Consider the following 20,202-nt stretch of genomic DNA (forward strand, 5'->3'; position numbering starts at 1 on the left):
GTCACTCATTTGAAGACTCGCTTTCAACTCTTTTACGTCTTTACTGACCAATTCTAGTATGCCCAATTTGTCATTTATCGACTTCAACAGGTCGCTTTCCACACTTACCATACCCAGTGGTGAAAAGCATATATCATCTGTATCAGTCGATGAGTCGCGTTTCCTTTTGGGGATCAGCTCTCCACGCTTGTCTTCAGTCATGTTTGGGTGTTGCGTGTTGTTGTAATATTTGTCGATATATTTCTCTAGCCTTATGATCTGTTTTGTGTTATTATCCAGATTGAATTATATTAACTGCGAATATATGAAATGCTAATATTTAGTCTAATTTTTGAATATTATGTTTTTATCTTGAGGTGTTTTGTACCGCTTTCTATTCAATACGCCATCTTGTCTACGCGTGCCCAGCTTCTACCCCCAACCCATAAGACTCCTGAACAGCTAATCAAATGGCTACCCGGACTATTTTAATTGTTCCCCCCACCCCCTCTTTTACACTGCTGCTACTCTCTGTTTATTATCTATGCACATTCACTTTAACTCTACCTACATGTACATATTACCTCAATTACCTCGACTAACCTGCCCCTGCACATTGACTCTGTACCGGTACCCCCTGAATATAGCCTCGCTACTGTTATTTTACTGCTGCTTATTTTTTACTTATCTATGTTTTACTTAACACTTATTTTTCTTAAAACTGCATGGTTGGTTAAGGGCTTGTAAGTAAGCATTTCACTGTAAGGTCTACACCTGTTGTATTCGGCGCATGTGACAAATATCATTTGATTTGATTTGAATTGTGACACGAAATTGAGCTCAGGTGCATCCTGTTTCCATTGATCAGCCATGAGACGTATAAACAACTTGATTGGAGTCCACCTGTGGTAAATTCAATTGACTGGACATGATTTGGAAAGGCACACGCCTGTCTATATAAGGTCCCTCAGTTGACAGTGCACGTTAGAGCAATAACAAAGCCATGAGGTCGAATTAATTGTCCCTAGAGCTCCGAGACAGGATTGTGTTGAGGCACAGATCTGGGGAAGGTTACCAAAAAATGTCTGCAGCAAAGGTCCCCAAGAACACAGTGGCTTCCATCATTCTTAAATGTAAGAAGTTTAGAACCACCAAGACTCTTCCTAGAGCTGGCCGCCTGGCCAAACTGAGTAATCGGGGGAGAAGGGCCTTGGTCAGGGAGGTGACTAAGAACCCGATGGACACTCTGACAGAGCTCCAGAGTTCCTCTATGGAGATGGGAGAACCTTCCAGAATCCCAACCGTCTCTGCAGCACTCCACCAATCAGGCCTTTACGGTAGAGTGGCCAGACTGAAGCCACTCCTCAGTAAAAGTCACATGACAGCCGCTTGGAGTTTGCCAAAAGGCACCTAAAGCACTCTCAGACCATGAGAAACAAAATTCTCTGGTCTGATGAAACCAAGATTGAACTCTTTGGCCTGAATGCTAATCATCACGTCTGGAGGAAACCTGGCACCATCCCTACGGTGAAGCACGGTGGTGGGTCACTCTATTCACTTGTGTGTGTGGTGTGACCTGCTCCCTTATTAATACATTTTGAATAAAGTAATATCCTGATTGGTGATTGACCTTGTCTCTCCTAATTAATTAATTAAAATGTCCACGTCACTCCCCAAATACAGGTGACTCAAGGCTGTAATCGCTGCCAAAGGTGCTTCAACAAAGTACTGAGTAAAGGGTCTGAATACTTATGTAAATGTGATATTTCAGGGGTTTTTAAATACATTAGCAAAAATGTCTAAAAACCTGTTTTTGGTTTGTCATTATGGGGTATTGTGTGTAGATTGATGAGGGTAAAAATCTCTTTAGTCCATTAAAAAATAAAGGCTGTAACGTAACAAAACGTGGAAAAAGTCCAGGGGTCTGAATACTTTCCGAATGCACTGTATATATATATATATATATATATGCAAATATTTTGGGTAGCCATTTCATTAGCTGTTCAGGAGTCTTATGGCTTGGGGTAGAAGCTATTAAGAAGCCTTATGGACCTAGACTTGGCGCGCCGGTACCGCTTGTCGTGCGGTAGCAGAGAGAAAAGTCTATGCCTAGGGTGTCTGGAGTCTTTGACAATTTTTAGGCCCTTCCTCTGACACCGCAAACTTAATGATGGTGTTGGAGTCGTACCTGGCCATGCAGTCATGGGTGAACAGGTAGAACAGGAGGGGACTGAGCACGCACCCCTGAGGGGCCCCCGTGTTGAGGATCAGCGTGGCAGATGTGTTGTTACCTACCCTTACCACCTGGGGAGGCCCGTCAGGAAGTCCAGGATCCATGACCAGCCATGACCAGCCTTTCAAAGCACTTCATGGCTACAGACGTGAGTGCTACGGGTCTGTAGTCATTTTGGCAGGTTACCTTATTGTTCTTGGGTACAGGGACTATGGTGGTCTGCATGAAACATGTTGGTATTACAGACTCAGGTTGAAAATGTCAGTGAAGACACTTGCCAGTTGGTCAGCGCATGCTCGGAGTACACGTCCTGGTAATCCGTCTGGCCTTGCGGCCTTGTGAATGTTGACTGTTTAAAGGTCTTACTCACATCGGCTATGGAGAGCGTGATCACACAGTCGTCCGGAACAGCTGATGCGCTCATGCATGTTTCAATGTTGCTTGCCTCAAAGCGAGCATAGAAGTAATTTAGCTAGTCTGGTAGGCTCGTGTCCCTGGGCAGCTCGCGGCTGTGATTCCCTTTGTAGACTGTAATAGTTTGCAGGCCCTGCCACATCCGACGAGCGTCGGAGCCGGTGTAGTACAATTCAATCTTAGTCCTGTATTGATGCTTTTCCTGTTTGATGGTTCGTCGGAGGGCATAGCGAGAGTTCTTATAAGCATCCGGATTAGAGTCCCTCTCCATGAAAGCGGCAGCTCTATCCTTTAGCTCAGTGCGGATGTTGCCTGTCATCCATGGCTTCTGGTTGGGGTATGTATGTACGGTCACTGTGGGGACGACTTAATCAATGCATTTATTGATGAAGCCGGTGACTGATGTGGTGTACTCCTCAATGCCATTGGAAGAATCCCGGAACATATTCCAGTCTGTGCTAGCAAAACAGCGGCCGGCTACGACAGAGTCTGGATTCGAACCAGGATCTCTAGTGGCACAGCTAGCACTGCAATGCAGTGCCTTACACCACTGCGTCACTTGGGAGACACTAGGAGCGCCACCTCTGGATGAGAGTTTTCCTGTTTGCATATGGCCTTATACAGCTCATTGAGTGCGGTCTTAGTGCCAGCATTGGTTTGTGGTGGTAAATAGACAGCTACAAAAAATATAGATGAAAACTCTTTTGGTAAATAGTGTGGTATACAGCTTATCATGAGATACTCTACCTCAGGCGAGCAAAACCTTGAGACTTCCTTAATATTAGATTTCATACACCAGCTGTTGTTTACAAATATACACAAACCGCCACCCCTTATCTTACCGGAGGCAGCTGTTCTATCTTGCGGATGCAGCGTACAGTGGCTTGCAAAAGTATTCACCCCCCTTGGCATTTTTCCTATTTTGTTGCCTTACAACCTGGAATTAAAATAGATTGTTTGGGGGTTTGTATCATTTGAATTACACAACATGCCTACCACTTTAAAGATGCAAAATATTTTTTTTTGTGAAACAAACATAAAAGAAGACAAAAAAAGAGAACTTGAGCATGCAGAACTATTCACCCCCCCCAAAGTCAAAACTTTCTAGAGCCACCTTTTGCAGCAATTACAGCTGCAAGTCTCTTGGGGTATGTCTCTATAAGCTTGGCACATCTAGCCACTGGGATGTTTGCCCATTCTTCAAGGCAAAACTGCTCCAGCTCTTTCAAGTTGGATGGGTTCCGCTGGTGTACAGCAATCTTTAAGTCATACCACAGATTCTCAATTGGATTGAGGTCTGGGCTTTGACTAGGCCATTCCAAGACATTTAAATGTTTTAAACCACTCAAGTGTTTATTTAGCAGTATGCTTAGGGATTTTGTCCTGTGGAAGGTGAACCTCCGTCCCAGTCTCAAATCTCTGGAAGACTGAAACAGGTTTCCCTCAAGAATATCCCTGTAATTAGCGCCATCCATCATTCCTTCAATTCTGACCAGTTTCCCAGTCCCTGCCGATGAAAACCATCCCCACAGCATGATGCTGCCACCACCATGAATCACTGTGGGGATGGTGTTATTGGGGTGATGGGTTTGCGCCAGGCATAGCGTTTTCCTTGATGGCCAAAAACCTCAATTTTAGTCGCATCTGACCAGAGTACCTTCTTCCATATGTTTGGGGAGTCTCCCACATGCCTTTTGGCGAACACCAAACGTGTTTGCTTATTTTTTTCTTTAAGCAATGGCTTTTTTCTCGCCACTCTTCCATAAAGCCCAGCTCTGTGGAGTGTACATTTTACATTTTAGTCATTTAGCAGACACTCTTATCCAGAACGACTTACAGTTAGTGAGTGCATACATTTTTCATACTTGCCCCCCGTGGGAATCGAACCCACAATCCTGGCATTGCAAGCGCCATGTTCTACCAACTGAGCTACAGGAGGCCTTGACAGCTTAAAGTGGTCCTATGGACAGATACTCCAATCTCCGCTGTGGAGCTTTGCAGCACCTTCAGGGTTATCATTGGTGTCTTTGTTGCCTCTCTGATTAATGTCCTCCTTGCCTGGTCCGTGAGTTGTGGTGGGCAGCACTCTTTTGGCAGGTTTGTTGTGGTGCCATATTCTTTCCAATTTTTAATAATGGATTTAATGGTGCTCCATGGGATGTTCAAAGTTTCTGATATTTTTTTATAACCCAACCCTGATCTGTACTTCTCCACAACTTTGTCCCTGACCTGTTTGGAGAGCTCCTTGATTTTCATCGTGCCGCTTGCTTGGTGGTGCCCCTTGCTTAGTGGTGTTGCAGACTCTGGGGCCTTTCAGAACAGGTGTATATATACCGAGATCATGTGACAGATCATGTCACTTAGATTGCACACAGGTGGACTTTATTTAACTAATTATGTGACTTCTGAAGGTAATTGGTTGCACCATATCTTATTTAGGGGCTTCATAGCAAAAGGGGTGAATACATAGGCACGTACCACTTTTCCGTTATTTATTTTTTAGAATTTTTTTAAACAAGTCATTTTTTCATTCCCCTTCACCAACTTGGACAATTTTGTGCATGTCCATTACATGAAATCCAAATAAAAATCAATTTAAATTACAGGTTGTAATGCAACAAAATAAGAAAGGCGCCAAGGTGGATGAATACTTTTGCAAGGCGCTGTATGTTATCCATGTCGTCGTTCAGCCACGACTCCGTGAAACATAAGATACGTGATCCGTGATCGTAGTTTGTCTATTTTGTTATCCAATGATTGTACGTTGGCTAATAGGACTGATGGTAGAGGCAGATTACCCACTCGCCGTCGGATCCCTAAAAGACACCCCGACTTACATCCCCGATATCTCCGTCTCTTTCTCATGTGAATGATGGGGATTTGGGCCTTGTCGGGTGTCTTAAGAGAATCCTTCGTGTCCGACTCGTTAAAGAATAAATCTTCGTTCAGGAAGAGGTGAGTAATCGCTGTCCTGATATCTAGAAGCTCTTTTCGGTCATAAGAGACAGTGACAGAAACATTATGTACAAAATAAGTTACAAATAACGCAAAAAAACACACAGACGATAGCACAACTGGTTAGGAGCCCGTAAAATGGCAGCCATCTCCTCCGGCACCATTATCTCCACTATGGAGGAGGAGGTGTGATGGTGTGGGTGTGCTTTGCTGTTGACACTGTGATTTATTTAGAATTCAAGGCACACTAAACCAGCATGGCTACCACAGCATTCTGCAGCAATACGCCATCCAATTTGGTTTGCGCTTAGTGGGACTATCATTTCTTTTTCAACAGGACAATGACCCAAAACACACCTCCAGGTTGTGTAAGGGCTATTTGACCAAGAGGGAGAGTGATGGAGTGCTGCATCAGATGACCTGGCCTCCACAATCACCCGACCTCAACCCAATTGAGATGGTTTGGGATGAGTCGGACGGCAGAGTGAAGGAAAAGCAGCCAACAAGTGCTCAACATGTGTGGGAACTCCTTCAAGACTGTTGGAAAAGCATTCCAGGTGAAGCTGGTTGAGAGAATACCAAGAGTGTGCAAAGCTGTCATCAAGGCAAAGGGTGGCTATTTGAAGAATCTCAAATCTCAAATATATTTTGATTTGTTTAACACTTTTTTGTGTTCCATATGTGTTATTTCATAGTTTTTATGTTTTGATGTCTTCACTATTATCCTACAATGTAGAAAATAGTAAAAATAAAGAAAAACACTTGAATGAGTAGGATTGTCCAAACTATATAAACTGAACAAAAAAAGTTATGAAACATGCAACAATTTCATAGATTTGACTGAAATACAGTTCATATGAGGAAATCAGTCAATGGAAATATATTCATTAAGCCCTAATCTATGGATTTCACATGACTGGATATACAGATGCATTATGCCTGCGCATACCATAACCCCACCACCACCATGGGGAACTCTGTTCACAACGCTGACATCAGCAGACTGCTCGCCCACACGACGCCATACACGTGGTCTGCGGTTGTGAGGCCGGTTGGACGTTCTGCCAAATTCTCTAAAATGACGTTGGAGGCAGCTTATGGTAGATAAATGTACATTCAATTCTCTGGCAACAGCTCTGGTGGACATTCCTGTAGTCAGCATACCAATTGCAGGCTCCCTCAAAACTTGAGACATCTGTGACATTGTGTTGTGTGACAAAACTACACATTTTAGAGTGGCCGTTTATTGTCCCCAGCACAAGGTGCACCTGTGTAATGATCATGCTGTTTAAAGTATTCAGACATCTCCGGTATACATTATATGTAGTGTTTTCACCATTACCGATCATTTGCTCTTTAATCCCACCCCTCAGCTACTCTCAGCCTATCCCACCTATCACCGTAGACAAACCTTGTTTGATTTCCATGTGCCATATATTTTTAAACTGTGCTGTGATGTTTTATATGAATTTTGAACCTTATTGTTGATTGATTAACTATGGCTTTCAAATGACCCAACACTGCTATTTGTAGGGTTACTTTTAAATTAATGTTATGATTTTTTAGCCATTCCTGAACCTGTGACCAGAAACAAGCTACATAGGGGCAATACCAGAATAAATCTGCAGAGCTGAGATTGTTGTTTGCCCCATATATACATTTGAAGTCGGAGGTTTACATACACTTAGGTTGGAGTCATTAAAACTTGTTTTTCAACCACTCCACACATTTCTTGTTAACAAACTATAGTTTTGGCAAGTCGGTTAGGACATCTACTTTGTGCATGACACAAGTAATTTTTCCAACAATTGTTTACAGACAGATTATTTCACTTATAATTCACTGTATCACAATTCCAGTGGGTCAGAAGTTTACATACACAAAGTTGACTGTGCCTTTAAACAGCTTGGAAAATTCCAGAAAATGATGTCATGGCTTTAGAAGCTTCTGATAGGCTAATTTACATGATTTGAGTCAATTGACGGTGTACCTGTGGATGTATTTCAAGGCCTACCTTCAAACTCAGTGCCTCTTTGCTTGACATCATGGGAAAATCAAAGTAAATCATCCAAGACCTCAGAAAACAAATTGTAGACCTCCACAAGTCTGGTTAATCCTTGGGAGCAATTTCCAAACGCCTGAAGGTACCACGTTCATCTGTACAAACAATAATACGCAAGTATAAACACCATGGGACCACGCAGCCGTCATAACGCTCAGGAAGGAGACGCATTTTGTCTCCTAGAAATGAACGTACTTTGGTGCGAAAAGTGCAAATAAATCCCAGAACAACAGCAAAGGACCTTGTGAAGATGCTGGAGGAAACAGGTTCAAAAGTATCTACAGTGAGGGAAAAAAGTATTTGATCCCCTGCTGATTTTGTACGTTTGCCCACTGACAAAGACATTATCAGTCTATAATTTTAATGGTAGGTTTATTTGAACAGTGAGAGATAGAATAACAACAAAAAAATCCAGAAAACGCATGTCAAAAATGTTATAAATTGATTTGCATTTTAATGAGGGAAATAAGTATTTGACCCCCTCTCAATCAGAAAGATTACTGGCTCCCAGGTGTCTTTTATACAGGTAACGAGCTGAGATTAGGAGCACACTCTTAAAGGGAGTGCTCCAAATCTCAGCTTGTTACCTGTATAAAAGACACCTGTCCACAGAAGCAATCAATCAGTCAGATTCCAAACTCTCCACCATGGCCAAGACCAAAGAGCTCTCCAAGGAGATCAGGGACAATATTGTAGACCTACACAAGCCTGGAATGGACTACAAGACCATCGCCAAGCAGCTTGGTGAGAAGGTGACAACAGTTGGTGCGATTATTCGCAAATGGAAGAAACACAAAAGAACTGTCAATCTCCCGCGGCCTGGGGCTTCATGCAAGATCTCACCTCGTGGAGTTGCAATGATCATGAGAACGGTGCGGAATCAGCCCAGAACTACACGGGAGGATCTTGTCAATGATCTCAAGGCAGCTGGGACCATAGTCACCAAGAAAACAATTGGTAACACACTATGCCGTGAATGACTGAAATCCTGCAGCACCCGCAAGGTCCCCCTGCTCAAGACAGCACATATACAGGGCCGTCTGAAGTTTGCCAATGAACATCTGAATGATTCAGAGGAGAACTGGGTGAAAGTGTTGTGGTCAGATGAGACCAAAATCGAGCTCTTTGCCATCAACTCAACTCGCCATGTTTGGAGGAGGAGGAATGCTGCCTATGACCCCAAGAACACCATCCCCACAGTCAAACATGGAGGTGGAAACATTATGCTTTGGGGGTGTTTTCTGCTAAGGGGACAGGACAACTTCACCGCATCAAAGGGACGATGGACGGGGCCATGTACCGTCAAATCTTGGGTGAGAACCTCCTTCCCTCAGCCAGGGCATTGAAAATGGGTCGTGGATGGGTATTCCAGCATGACAATGACCCAAACACACGGCCAAGGCAACAAAGGAGTCGCTCAAAAAGAAGCACATTAAGGTCCTGGAGTGGCCTAGCCAGTCTCCAGACCTTAATCCCATAGAAAATCTGTGGAGGGAGCTGAAGGTTGGAAGCCAGTGGAGTGTGCGGAGGAGCGGGGTGACATGAGAGAACTTGGGAAGGTCGAACACCAGACGTGCTGCAGCGTTCTGGATAAGTTGTAGGGGTTTAATGACACAGGCAGGGAGCCCAGCCAACAGCGAGTTGCAGTAATCCAGACGGGAGATGACAAGTGCCTGGATTAGGACCTGTGCCGATTTCTGTGTGAAGTAGGGTTGTACTCTTTGAATGTTGTAGAGCATGAACCTGCAGGATCGGGTCACCACTTTGATGTTAGCGGAGAACGACAGCGTGTTGTCCAGCGTCATGCCAAGGTTCTTTGCACAATGGAGTTGTCAACCTTGATGGCGAGATCAGGAGCGGACAGTCCTTCCCCGAGAGGAAGAGCAGCTCCGTCTTGCCGAGGTTCAGCTTGAGGTGGTGATCCGACATCCACACTGATATGTCTGCCAGACATGCAGAGATGTGATTTGCCACCTGGTTATCAGAAGGGGGAAAGGAGAAAATGAATTGTGTGTCGTCTGCGTAGCAATGATAGGAGAGGCCATGTGAGGATATGACAGAGCCGAGTGACTTGGTGTATAGAGAGAATAGGAGAGGGCCTAGAACTGAGCCCTGGGGGACACCAGTGGTGAGAGCACGTGGTGCGGAGACAGATTCTCGCCACGCCACCTGGTAGGAGCGACCTGTCAGGTAGGACGCAATCCAAGAGTGAGCAGCGCCGGAGATGCCCAACTCGGAGAGGGTGGAGAGGAGGATCTGATGGTTCACAGTATCAAAGGCAGCGGATAGGTCTAGAAGGATAAGAGCAGAGGAGAGAGAGTTAGCTTTAGCAGTGCGGAGAGCCTCCGTGACACAGAAGAGCAGTCTCAGTTGAATGACCAGTCTTGAAACCTGACTGGTTTGGATCAAGAAGGTCATTCTGAGAGAGATGGCAGGAGAGTTGGCTAGAGACGGCACGCTCAAGAGTTTTGGAGAGAAAAGAAAGAAGGGATACTGGTCTGTAGTTGTTGACATCGGAGGGATCGAGTGTAGGTTTTTTGAGGAGGGGTGCAACTCTCGCTCTCTTGAAGACTGAAGGGACATGGCCAGCGGTCAAGGATGAGTTGATGAGCGAGGTGAGGTAAGGGAGAAGGTCTCCGGAAATGGTCTGGAGAAGAGAGGAGGGTATAGGGTCAAGCGGGCAGGTTGTTGGGCGGCCGGCCATCACAATTCGCAAGATTTCATCTGGAGAGAGAGGGGAGAAAGAAGTCAAAGCATAGGGTAGGGCAGTGTGAGCAGGACCAGCGGTGTCATTTGACTTAATTATTATTATTTTTTTAGAAATGAGGATCGGATGTCGTCAACCTTCTTTTCAAAATGGTTGACGAACTCATCCACAGAGAGGGAGGAGGGAGGGGGAGGAGGAGGAGGATTCAGCAGGGAGGAGAAGGCAAAGAGCTTCCTAGGGTTAGAGGCAGAGGCTTGAAATTTAGAGTGGTAGAAAGTGGCTTTCGCAGCGGAAACAGAGGAAGAGAATGTAGAGAGGAGGGAGTGAAAAGATGACAGGTCCGCAGGGAGTCTAGTTTTCCTCCATTTCCGCTTGGCTGCCCGGAGCCCTCTTCTGTGAGCTCGCAATGAGTCATCAAGCCACGGCGCAAGAGGAGAGGACCGAGCCGAGAAGAACAGCATCTAGTAAAGATGAGGTCAAGCGTATTGCCTGCCTTGTGAGTAGGGGGGGTGAGGTCAAAAGAGGAAAGGAGTGGAAAGAAGGAGGCAGAGAGAAATGAGTCAAAGGCAGACGTAGGGAGGTTAAAGTCACCCAGACCTGTGAGGGGTGAGCCATCCTCAGGAAAGGAACATATCAAGGCGATAAATGACAAGGATGTTAAGGCTAGTGAGGGGAAAAAGAGAGAATGTCCACTTGGGAGAGATGAGGATTCCTGTGCCACCGCCGCGCTGACCAGATGCTCTCGGGGTATGCGAGAACACATGGTTAGACGAGGAAAGAGCAGTAGGAGTAGCTGTTTTCTGTGGTAATCCATGTTTCCGTCAGCGCCAAGAAGTCGAGGGACTGGAGGGTAGCATAGGCTGAGATGAACTCTGCCTTGTTGGCCGCAGAACGGCAGTTCCAGAGGCTGCCAGAGACCTGGAACTCCACGTGGGTCGTGCGCGCAGGGACCACCAGATTAGAGTGGCAACAGCCACGTGGTGTGAAGCGTGTGTATGGCCTGTGTAGAGAGGAGAGAACAGGGATAGACTGACACATAGTTGACAGGCTACAGAGAAAGGCTACAATAATGCAAAGGAGATCGGAATGAAATGTACTAAACATCTGGGAAAGCGAGAGAGTGGGGCCTCCTCACTTACGTTTCACTGAAACACTCAAATATAACTCTCCCAACTTCCACTTTAGAAATTATAATTGTTGTAAACTACAGCAATTCAATGTTTCTAGGAATGGACTCTAACTTAGTTTATTCAGCTAGCTAACTTGGTACACCGAATCCTATGACGCCAAAGCCAACTAGCATGCCAGCCTCCAATAACACGGTTTAGCACCAATACTCGGTTACAACAAACCACCAATGTGTTAACACGCCAAGCAGATAATTCGTGTCCGTGTCTAACGTTGTGTAAAGTTTTGGGTTAGCTTTGACAGTTTGAGTGAGTATGTCGTCAACTTATTCAGCCAGTTAATTAGCTAGAATAGTTAGCATACTAGCTAGCCATTGCTCTCTGCCAACGAACTAACCCCTCCTCCCATGGCACGAACACACAGAGAGCCAAGCTAACATTAGCTAGTCACCGATGTCCCGAATTCCCTTGAACGACTATGGTTACCAGTATGTAAAAACAAAACAAAATAAATGTAGGTTATTGCATACCCTTAGTAGCTACTGTTAGCCAGTTAAGTGCAAAGCTAGCCACTGAATCGATTCAGCCTGTTCGCGTCTGTCCCAACGGAGAGAAAGCGGCTACAAATATTAAAGCTAGGTCGTTCCAGCTATTGTTTAGTTAGCTATCCAGGTAGCTACATTTCGAGTACAGTAGCTACTAACTACCTAACGTTAAAGCTTCAGATAATGAGGTTAGAAAAACAGCTGAACGGTAGGTAGCTAGCTGGCATAATTACAGGTACTCTTAAACTTGAAATAACATTGCAAACAACTATCCACAGTTGCTAATACAGTGGGTGAAAAAAGTATTTAGTCAGCCACCAATTGTGCAAGTTCTCCCACTTAAAAAGATGAGAGAGGCCTGTAATTTTCATCATAGGTACACAACAACTATGACAGACAAAATGAGAATTTATTTTCCAGATAATCACATTGTAGGATTTTTTATGAATTTATTTGCAAATTATGGTGGAAAATAAGTATTTGGTCAAAAACAAAAGTGTCTCAATACTTTGTTATATACCCTTTGTTGGCAATGACACAGGTCAAACGTTTTCTGTAAGTCTTCACAAGGTTTTCACACACTGTTGCTGGTATTTTGGCCCATTCCTCCATGCAGATCTCCTCTAGAGCAGTGATGTTTTGGGGCTGTCGCTGGGCAACACGGACTTTCAACTCCCTCCAAAGATTTTCTATGGGGTTGAGATCTGGAGACTGGCTAGGCCACTCCAGGACCTTGAAATGCTTCTTACGAAGCCACTCCTTCGTTGCCCGGGCGGTGTGTTTGGGATCATTGTCATGCTGAAAGACCCAGCCACGTTTCATCTTCAATGCCCTTGCTGATGGAAGGAGGTTTTCACGCAAAATCTCACGATACATGGCCCCATTCATTCTTTCCTTTACACGGATCAGTCGTCCTGGTCCCTTTGCAGAAAAACAGCCCCAAAGCATGATGTTTCCACCCCCATGCTTCACAGTAGGTATGGTGTTCTTTGGATGCAACTCAGCATTCTTTGTCCTCCAAACACGACGAGTTGAGTTTTTACCAAAAAGTTCTATTTTGGTTTCATCTGACCATACGACATTCTCCCAATCCTCTTTTGGATCATCCAAATGCACTCTAGCAAACTTCAGACAGGCCTGGACATGTACAAATCCTGGCACTGCAGGATTTGAGTCCCTGGCGGCGTAGTGTGTTACTGATGGTAGGCTTTGTTACTTTGGTCCCAGCTCTCTGCAGGTCATTCACTAGGTCCCCCCGTGTGGTTCTGGGATTTTTGCTCACCGTTCTTGTGATCATTTTGACCCCACGGGGTGAGATCTTGCGTGGAGCCCCAGATCGAGGGAGATTATCAGTGGTCTTGTATGTCTTCCATTTCCTAATAATTGCTCCCACAGTTGATTTCTTCAAACCAAGCTGCTTACACATTGCAGATTCAGTCTTCCCAGCCTGGTGCAGGTCTACAATTTTGTTTCTGGTGTCCTTTAACAGCTCTTTGGTCTTGGCCATAGTGGAGTTTGGAGTGTGACTGTTTGAGGTTGTGGACAGGTGTCTTTTATACTGATAACAAGTTCAAACAGGTGCCATTAATACAGGTAACGAGTGGAGGACAGAGGAGCCTCTTAAAGAAGAAGTTACAGGTCTGTGAGAGCCAGAAATCTTGCTTGTTTGTAGGTGACCAAATACTTTATTTTCCACCATCATTTGCAAAAAAATTCATTAAAAATCCTACAATGTGATTTTCTGGATTTTTTTCTCTCAATTTGTCTGTCATAGTTGACGTGTACCTATGATGAAAATTACAGGCCTCTCTCATCTTTTTAAGTGGGAGAACTTGCACAATTGGTGGCTGACTAAATACTTTTTTCCTCCACTGTAGTTACCAGTAGCTACCCGCTAGCTAGCTTTATTGGTCCAGGTAGTGAGTTAGCTAGCCATTAATATTATAGACTGATCATGTCTTTGTCAGTGGGAAAACATACAAAATCAGCAGGGGATCAAATACTTTTTTCCCTCACTGCATATCCACAGTAAAACGAGTCCTATATCGACATAACCTGAAAGGCCGCTCAGCAAGGAAGAAGCCACTGCTCCAAAACCACCATAAAAAAGCCAGACTACGGTTTGCAACTGCACATGGGGACAAAGATCGTACTTCTTGGAGAAATGTCCTCTGGTCTGATGAAACAAAAGTAGAACTGTTTGGCCATAATGACCATCGTTATGTTTGGAGGAAAAAGGGGGTTGCTTGCAAACCGAAGAACACCATCCCAACCGTGAAGCACGGGGGTGGCAGCATCATGCTGTGGGGGTGCTTTGCTGCAGGAGGGACTGGTGCACTTCACAAAATAGATGGCATCATGAGGAAGGAAAATTATGTGGATATATTGAAGCAACATCTCAAGACATCAGTCAGGAAGTTAAAGCTTGGTCGCAAGTGAGTCTTCCAAATGGACAATAACCCCAAGCATACTTCCAAAGTTGTGGCAAAATAGCTTAAGGACAACAAAGTCAAGGTATTGGAGTGGCCATCACAAAGCCCTGACCTCAATCCTATAGAAAATGTGTGGGCAGAACTGAAAAAGCATGTGCGAGCAAGGAGGCCTACAAACCTGACTCAGTTACACCAGCTCTGTCAGGAGGAATGGGCCAAAATTCACCCAACTTATTGTGGGAAGCTTGTGGAAGGCTACCCGAAACGTTTGACCCAAGTTAAACAATTTAAAGGCAATGCTATCAAATACTAATTGAGCGTATGTAAACTTCTGACCCACTGGGAATGTGATGAAAGAAATAAAAGCTGAAATAAATCATTCTCTCTACTATTATTCTGACATTTCACATTCTTAAAATAAAGTGGTGATCCTAACTGACCTAAGACAGGGCATTTTTACGAGGATTAAATGTCAGGAATTGTGAAAAACTGAGTTTAAATGTATTTGGCTAAGGTGTATGTAAACTTTCGACTTCAACTGTTTTATAACATTCTGTCAGTGGCAAGAATTTGTTATGATAATTTAATTGGAAAAACTTGAGGTGTTGAATCAAGTGTTGTTTTTTGTATCAGTTCAAACACCATTTGCCATTGAATCGGTATATCGAAAATCTCTTTCTAGCTATTTTGCAACCTTTATTGTGCAGCTTAAAAAATTATTGTGCTATATTTTTCTATTTATGCCAATCTTTTTCAGCCATTTTTTTTCTTTAATATATATCAGACAAACAACTTCCCTACCTTCTCCTTCTTCCATTTGCCTCCACAATTTTTGTGGTAATGCTGCAATCAGTTGGTTGTAACTCTGGATTTAGCAAACATTCCCATATATTTTCGATAGCTACATGCGTGACATAACTTAACCATTCTTATTCATAATATCATTAATAAATATATTATTTTTTAAACTTTGTTTCCATTAAGTATTTTTTCTATCTGTCAGTATATTTCAGTTTAACCACAATATTTGTTGTAATATTTGTTCTGTCTTTTCTGGAGGATAACATTTAAATTGTAATCAGCTTTGTATGCTTGTTTATTAAGAAAGGGTGATACTTTGAACAAAGTTTCATTTTCGATTAATCGAAAATGAGAAGTTGTAATCTGTATAAAGGCAAAAAAGCAATTTTTTAACAAAGGATGAGCCTTTCTTAGTTATCTAATGGAGCAGTTTGGGTTTAGTTGATGTTTTAGTGAAGCTTTTAGTGAGAGGTTTAATGCTTTAATATTTAATAATTCCAAACTCATATTCATTATATAAGTAGGCACATCCGGGATGCTGACCTTCTATTAAGATTGCCCGTCTTAATCTTTTATTTTTATTGGCCAATCTGAGATATGGCTTTTTCTTTGCAACTCTGCCTAGAAGGTCAGCATCCCGGAGTCGCCTCTTCACTGTTGACGTTGAGACTGGTGTTTTGCGGGTACTATTTAATGAAGCTGCCAGTTGAGGACCTGTAAGGCGTCTGTTTCTCAAACTAGACACTCTAATGTATTTGTCCTCTTGCTCAGTTGTGTACCGGGGCCTCCCACTCCTCTTTCTATTCTGGTTAGAGCCAGTTTGCGCTGTTCTGTGAAGGGAGTAGTACACAGCGTTGTACGAGATCTTCCGTTTTTGGCAATTTCTCGCATATAATAGCCTTCATTTCTCAGAACAAGAATAGACTGACGTGTTTCAGAAGAAGGTTATTTGTTTCTGGCCATTTTGAGCCTGTAATCGAACCCACAATTGATGATGCTCCAGATACTCAACTAGTCTGAAGAAGGCCAGTTTTATTGCTTCTTTAATCAGCACAACAGTTTTCAGCTGTGCTAACATAATTGCAAAAGGGTTTTCTAATGATCAATTAGCCTTTTAAAATGATAAACTTGGATTAGCAAACACAACGTGCCATTGGAACACAGGACTGATGGTTGCTGATAATGGGCCTCTGTACGCCTATGTAGATATTCCATTAGAAATCAGCCGTTTCCAGCTACAATAGCCATTTACAACATTAACAATGTCTACACTGTATTTCTGATCAATTTGATGTTATTTTGATGGACAAAAAATGTGCTTTCCCATGAAAACAAGGACATTTCTAAGTGTCCCCAAACAGAAATATATTTCTCCCTCCCAGTCCTTTTTCCACACAACCCAATCTATAGTTGTAGAGTGATTTTCCTGTAAACAAGAAATATTATATTCTGGGGTGGAAATGTAATAATCATTACATATTATGCTGTTTTTACTTAGATAATTGTCTATTGTTATATGTTAGTATTTTTGCTGATACAGGCTTGTCTTGTGTGAAATCTGAGCGTACAGATTTATGAGCTGTTTGAGTGCGACCGCAGTATGTGACCTCCTGTGTTTACGATTGGCAGGAATTTAGCTATGTGGGAAGTGCAGGGAGGAACAGAGAATGGTGGCAATATCAGCTATCTTGATCAACACAGACGAGCTAAATTACTTTTTACAACTCTGTTCCCAGGGCCTGTTTCTGCACATCTGCTAACTGTCACAAAGAACATATAAAAGGATGTACTTTCTATAAGAGGAGAGAGACAATTCTGTTCGTGAAGCTTTCAACTCTTAACTATTCTCAGTGATGGTTGATTGCTTCATTTTTGCAAATCTTATAATACATTTTTGTTTGAAAGAATCTGCAGTGTCTCTTCCTATAGAATTTCTGCGACAATTCTTTCTCTATTAGCCAGGTAAAAATGTATCTGCTGAGCCATTACAATTGTAACTGGTTATACTTATTTCCCCACTTACCATAATGATACCCACGTTTCAGTTATACTTACCATAACCAATGTTTGTAAACTTCATCAAAAAGCTCCATCAAAAAGCATGCTAATGATTGAGTGTCCATTTAGCTGTACCATAATATGTGCACTGTTAGGCATACTGTAGCTGCAACTGTGTAAACCTCCAATTGTCCTCTAATATTCCACCCACTAAAACCTCCCCGCATATCTAGGAGGTGTGTTGTCTGTAGCCCTTTCCTGCAGTCAATTACCAAAAGTGCCCTCTTTGGCCTCATGAGTGGAATGTTACTAATATTTTTCAGAATTTCATAATGAATCATCATAAATAAAAAACAAATAATATTTTGTGTTTTAATGCCAAACGGTTTTGTTATATTTCAGTCTTCTGCTATGTATATAAAGTGTAGTATTGGGATGGAAACTCAAAATTAATACATTTAAACTCTATATCTGACATGGTACATGTGTCTTCTTTTTTTAAGGTGTATACTTTTGTTTCAAAGTAGATTTGTTTAAGACTATCAAGAGTCACTCTGTGTGACCCTGATTTAGCTCACTGCAGTAAATGGTTAAGACCATCAGTCCACCTCCCTGACCCATGACGTGCTTTTGCGTCCTAAGCAAACCTTTGTCAGCCAATTGGCATAGGCCAGAGGGAAATATGGGCAGTCCCATGATAACCTAATTTAATACTGTCACCCTTCATTCAAACATTCAAAGGCCAAAAGGTATTTTGCATGTCTATGAGGGTGCTTCTTAAGAGAGAATTAGCCATAACATGCAAAACGGTCAGAAACTTTTAATAATAATAATAATAATAATAATAATATAAAATAATAACAGCACAATATTATAGATTCATGCTCATATTAAGATAATCCTAGCAAAGGCTATAAGCATGTCAGCCCAGTCTGTTCAGTTCATCGGATACATATTTACATATTTATTTCAAAAAACATATACAGTACATAAACTGAGTGATCAAAACATTAGGAACACCTTCCTAATATTGAGTTGCACCCCCTTTTGCCCTCAGAACAGCCTCAATTCATTGGGGCATAGACTTTACAAGGTGTCGAAAGTGTTCCACAAGGATGCTGGCCCATGTTGACGCCAATGCTTCTCACAGTTGTGTCAAGTTGGCTGGATGTCTTTTGGGTGGTGGACTATTCTTGATACACACAGGAAACTGTTGAGTGTGAAAAACCCAGCAGAATTGCAGTTCTTGACACACTCAAACCTACTACTATACCCTGTTTAAAGGCACTTAAATATTTTGTCTTGCCCATTAACCCTCTGAATGGCACACATACACAACCCATGTCTCAATGCTTAAAAATCCTTCTTTAACCTGTTTCTTCTCCTTCATCTACACTGATTGAAGTGGATTTAACAAGTGACATCAATAAGGGAACATAGCTTTCACCTGGATTCACCTGGTCAGTCTATGTCATTCAAATAGCAGGTGTTCCTAATGTTTTGTACACTCAGTGTACACACTGAACAATAAGGGTATGGTTAGCGTACAGTGTTGGGGTACAAAACGGTCAAAGGTACACATAAGGTACCTTCAGAGGTACACATATGATGGTGCTGTTCGGTACATATTAAGGTACATGTGTGAATAATCTAGTAGAATGATAAATTTTTCTACCCAATATATTGAATATAAGGAACAATCATCTATGTTCTTTGAAATGTAGGTGGGGCACTGTACTGGTGGGGCTCATTAGCATATATGGGGGCATGGTCTAAAATATGTTGTATTTGTGCCAACCGTGCTTTATGGTTATATTAATGTTCTGAGCACCTCTTTTGTCCACTTCCAGTTCTCAAAAGTGAGTTTACAATTTAATCAACTTTCAAAGCAAAATTACTTTCCCATTGTTCCTCAACTGTAGCGTATGATATACAATTTTGTAGCTCTGAGTCTCTACTTTTATCCAATGTAAAAAACACAACTTCAAATTTTGCTGGCTCCCATGAGAGGTTGACTCACAAATAATCTGAATACAGCAATAATTTGTAATCGCTTACAGAAATGACACCTTAATTCAGTTCTAAAATACAGTAGCTTATTATGTATTTTCACTGTAGCCGGTAGAGACATTTTTTACAGTGTAATGAAGAACCCTCTGGTTCCTGGTAGAACCGTCCGCAGATGGTTTAACAAAGAACCATTATAAAAATGTTCTTCACAGCCCAAGAAAAGGGTTCCCCTACAGGGGCAAAATTAATAACCCTTTTTTGGTACTAACTATTTAAAAAAATCTGAGAGTGTAGGCTAGGTGGAATTTCCACCATATTGTATACACCTATATATCAATCCTTCCAGATCTACCCATGAACCCCTGCATTTGTGTGGCTCAGTTAGTAGAGCATGGTGCTTGCAAAGCTAGAGTCATTGGTTCAATGTCTACTGAGGCCACTGTTATGAAAATGTATATGTGCAATACTGAAAGCCACTTTGGATAAAAACGTCTGCTAAATGGCATATATTATTATAAGAAATTGTGAGTCTTTACCTGTAATGCATTATGTAAGTCATGATTGACACCAGCACACAGAGCAGCATGACCGCTGTGCATGCATACACGACCGGGTGCAGGTAATCTCCTGGGTATGGTGGGAAAGACAGCACCCTCTTCAAATCCTGAAACACAAGCACAGACCATGTAGGGACATGTTTTTCATTGTATGTATCTCACTAGACAGTGAGACGTGTCATTCCACGAATAGAGTGCCTTTTGGGTAGTGTAACGTTGTAAAAAATAACTATTGATTTCAACTAATTTTAACATTCTGTCATAAAGAGCACAGGTTAAACATCATAACAAACAGTTTTCCCATCTCAAGAGGTTAAATTAAGAAAAATTACAAAAAAAGTGACCATTAAACTGACAGGGTTGACCGTAACAGGGTTGACGA

At 42.5% G+C, this 20,202-nt stretch overlaps 1 protein-coding gene across 1 annotated transcript in view; it reads right to left on the reverse strand.

Moving 5' to 3' along the window:
- Positions 1 to 19,849, reverse strand: part of adgra1a (adhesion G protein-coupled receptor A1a) — a gene marked incomplete at both ends in the record, with an annotated part of 43,167 nt that extends 23,318 nt beyond the window's left edge. The window contains one exon of the mRNA XM_084167626.1: positions 19,800 to 19,849. Coding sequence (XP_084023752.1) covers positions 19,800 to 19,849 — 50 coding nt within the window. The remainder of the gene's footprint in view (positions 1 to 19,799) is intronic.
- Positions 19,850 to 20,202: the final 353 nt, after the last annotated feature.

Source organism: Coregonus lavaretus, assembly GCF_964263955.1.
Source record: "Coregonus lavaretus genome assembly, chromosome: 1".
NCBI classification, from domain to species: Eukaryota; Metazoa; Chordata; class Actinopteri; order Salmoniformes; family Salmonidae; genus Coregonus; species Coregonus lavaretus.